The sequence below is a fragment of the Apostichopus japonicus genome, chromosome 17, assembly GCF_037975245.1.
Source record: "Apostichopus japonicus isolate 1M-3 chromosome 17, ASM3797524v1, whole genome shotgun sequence".
Classification (NCBI taxonomy): domain Eukaryota; kingdom Metazoa; phylum Echinodermata; class Holothuroidea; order Aspidochirotida; family Stichopodidae; genus Apostichopus; species Apostichopus japonicus.
The window spans coordinates 12,834,146-12,837,158 of NC_092577.1; the positions used below are offsets into that span (position 1 = coordinate 12,834,146).

The 3,013-nt window shown below is 36.6% G+C and overlaps 1 protein-coding gene across 1 annotated transcript; it reads left to right on the top strand.

The window, feature by feature from the left end:
• Positions 1 to 606: 606 nt before the first annotated feature.
• Positions 607 to 3,013, top strand: LOC139985030 (uncharacterized). Its single transcript, XM_071999208.1, has 3 exons — positions 607 to 738; positions 1,105 to 1,218; positions 2,099 to 3,013. Exons 1-3 carry the CDS (start codon positions 732 to 734, stop codon positions 2,599 to 2,601), a joined length of 624 nt encoding a protein of 207 aa, XP_071855309.1. The 5' UTR covers positions 607 to 731; the 3' UTR covers positions 2,602 to 3,013.

The following is a 3,013-nucleotide window of genomic DNA, read 5'->3' on the forward strand; positions in this document are numbered from 1 at the left end:
ATGGGTTTAATGCGGTCCTAACGGAAATTATGTTCGAGGAAAACAACGTTGAAAGTTGTAAATTTTTCGACTTTTATGCCACCATTTGAAGTAAGATTTGAATCGATACGCTAGTTACATGTGTCGATATGGCACCGTGGAGTCAGTGAGGTTGAGAACATCATATGAAAAGGGCGCAAAAAGCTGCTTAAAATTTTACACTTACAAAAGGCAAAGAAGGGGACTGGATTACAACCCCCTAGTTGTTCAAAAATTGTCATGGGGTTGTTTGCCACGGCTCTGTCTTGTCAACGATTTGCCTGTAGGAGTGGTGTCCTGAGGCTGGAAGCTATATCATTAAGTAAGCCCATAGAGGTCTCCAACTGATTATGAAGCATCCATTCGTCTTAAGTTTCATCCTCGAAAAAATACAAATCAAGTAATTTGTAAGTGTGGGGGGGGGGGGTGGTCATCCCAGACCGCTCAATATTGACCTCTAGTTTGGCAGAAGGGTCTAAGTTTTGCAGTTGGTGGGGTCTCAGTGCTGCAGTGTTCCTCAGATCTTAGATGTAGAAGCAAACAAACTTTTGTCTTAATTCACCAAGTTTCATTGCTGCATATGACGTTTCACTCTTCCATTTTATATTTCATAGGGCACTGTAGAACTACCCCTTGATGTGAACAAAAATGGAAACTTAGCAGGTTATGGGAATCATCGTTATCGTAGATTTGATAACAACGACGGGCATGAAATGTCAGGTAAAGATCCTTTATCCTTTCTGTTAGATTTGAATAAAATATAGTTAATAACGTTTATCAGGCCACTGAACTGGAGCCTTAGGCTTATTAAAGTAACAAAAGTGTTAAAAGAATTGGATATAGCACAAAATGTTGTCTTTAGCTGAAGTGGTACTTCGATTTGTAGCTTAGGTATCCAGGTTGCCGAACAGTGTTGAAATATGATATTAATGCCGTAAAGAAGATGCACTCGTAAGTCTGTATTGGTATTGAAGTGCAAACACCTTTTATCCTTCAAATTTATACTCAACTTAACAAGACTTCAAGTGAGTTCAGATCCATGCTTTGTTATATTTCAAATTGGTCTTATTCTGTATACTATCACAGCCGCAGATGAACAGTCTAATCTCCGAAGTCCTCCAGGAGAATCAGCTAGTGGAGCCGTCTACGTTAGATGGGGTCACCATAGTTGTCCATCATCTTCAGAGTTGGTTTATACAGGTATCTCTATTTAAAGCAACAAATGTTTATACAAAATCATCTTTCTTGGAAAAGCACACTATTAATATCGCATCGTTATATGAAATGATTTTGAAAATGATTTTGAAGGAAAATAGAATCCACTAGACTGCTTATTACCGACAAATAGATGAGTTTAATATAAATTTGTAAATGATAAAATGATACCTAAAGTACCATGTATAAATATCCCACAAGACAAGTCGTCATTCAACTATTTCTTAAAACGTTTTTGAGATGAAATGAAGACATTTACAACGTGACATATGAGAAAAGTATTAATAGGAATTTCAATTGATCACACTAAGAATTTAGAAAAGAGAAATTTTCGTGTGTTTGTAAAAAAAAGGACGTCGGAAGCATACCAAATAAGTTATACTACATGTTGACCTTACGTGAATAAACCTATTCCTATAAAAGTAGGAAAAATCTGTTAGAATTTTTACAATAATCCATGATTTATGTTTTAATACTTTGCAAAATTACAAAGAAAATATTCGAAATATATTTATCCCCGTTTACAGTTGCAACAAGAAGCTAGCTCGTGTATCAAAGTCGAAAATTACATTAATTTAAAAGAAACAAAATAAGTGATGTGTTGGAGGTTGAAGGAAGTGATACATCTACGCGGTTAAGCGAAATAACCATTCTGACTGATATAAAGATTGCGTAGTATGTTGCGATTCATAATGTATTAAAGTGTTCTAGGGGCAATACACCTAACACTGCTCTCAGACACGTTTCTACTACAATATGCTCTAAAGAGACACTTTTGATCGCATTTTCAAGAAAATTATGAATAAATAATCGACTGCTAAAGGAAAAGTAGCATTATTGTACATCTTTAACTATTTTATTCAAGGTTCCGCTGCGGGAACAAGCTGGGATGATTCCGGGGGCGGAGTTAATCAGCTTTGCTTATCGCAAAGCCCCGTGTACGACTCTTCTGTAGCTGGCGTTAGTGGACACAGATCTTTCGTCAATGGCATGGATTATCTGATAAATGATTTCCCACATCTTCAATCGAAAAAAGACCACGATGTACCTTGCGCAGTCTGCTTAGCACCGGCCAGAGTCGCTAAACTAATTATTCCTGGCACGAATGTGTGCCCTTCAAATGGATGGACCAGAGAGTACGGTGGATACTTGATGTCCAACAAAGTTCATTCAGTACATAGAAGGACAATGCATATTTGTGTTGATAGAGAGATGCAGGTGATACCTCGCACCGATGGAGTTCCATCTGGCAATAAGCGGGATGCCCTCTATTTGGTGGAGGGCAGATGTTCATCCAATGGGGGCGGTATTCCTTGTGGTCCTTATGTTGATGGCTATGAACTGACGTGTGCTGTATGTACCAAGTAATCCAGTAACAAGTCAAACAAGTATTTGCATATTTAAGCACTTTGATAATTTTATTTAAACCTTGTTAGAACTCGTGAATATATTATAATAATTGTTACAACTATCGCAGTTAAATTGTTAATGTCAGTATAGTTTGGTCAATATTTCTTACGTGAGACCTTTCTAATTCTCTTATAGAGGTTAATAATATAATCAGTGTAGACCAACCTATCGCAGTTGGAATGCAATATAGCGTAATAAATAAACTTTAGGCTAGGCATACTAAATAAAGGGATTAAAGGTCGCCAAACAAAAATAGAAGTCACTGAAACAAAAAATAAATGGCGTAAGAAAAATAAAGCAGTAGGTAAAAAAGAATGATAGTCGCAGATATGAATAACTGGATACTCCTGCAAATAATTAAGATATCTAA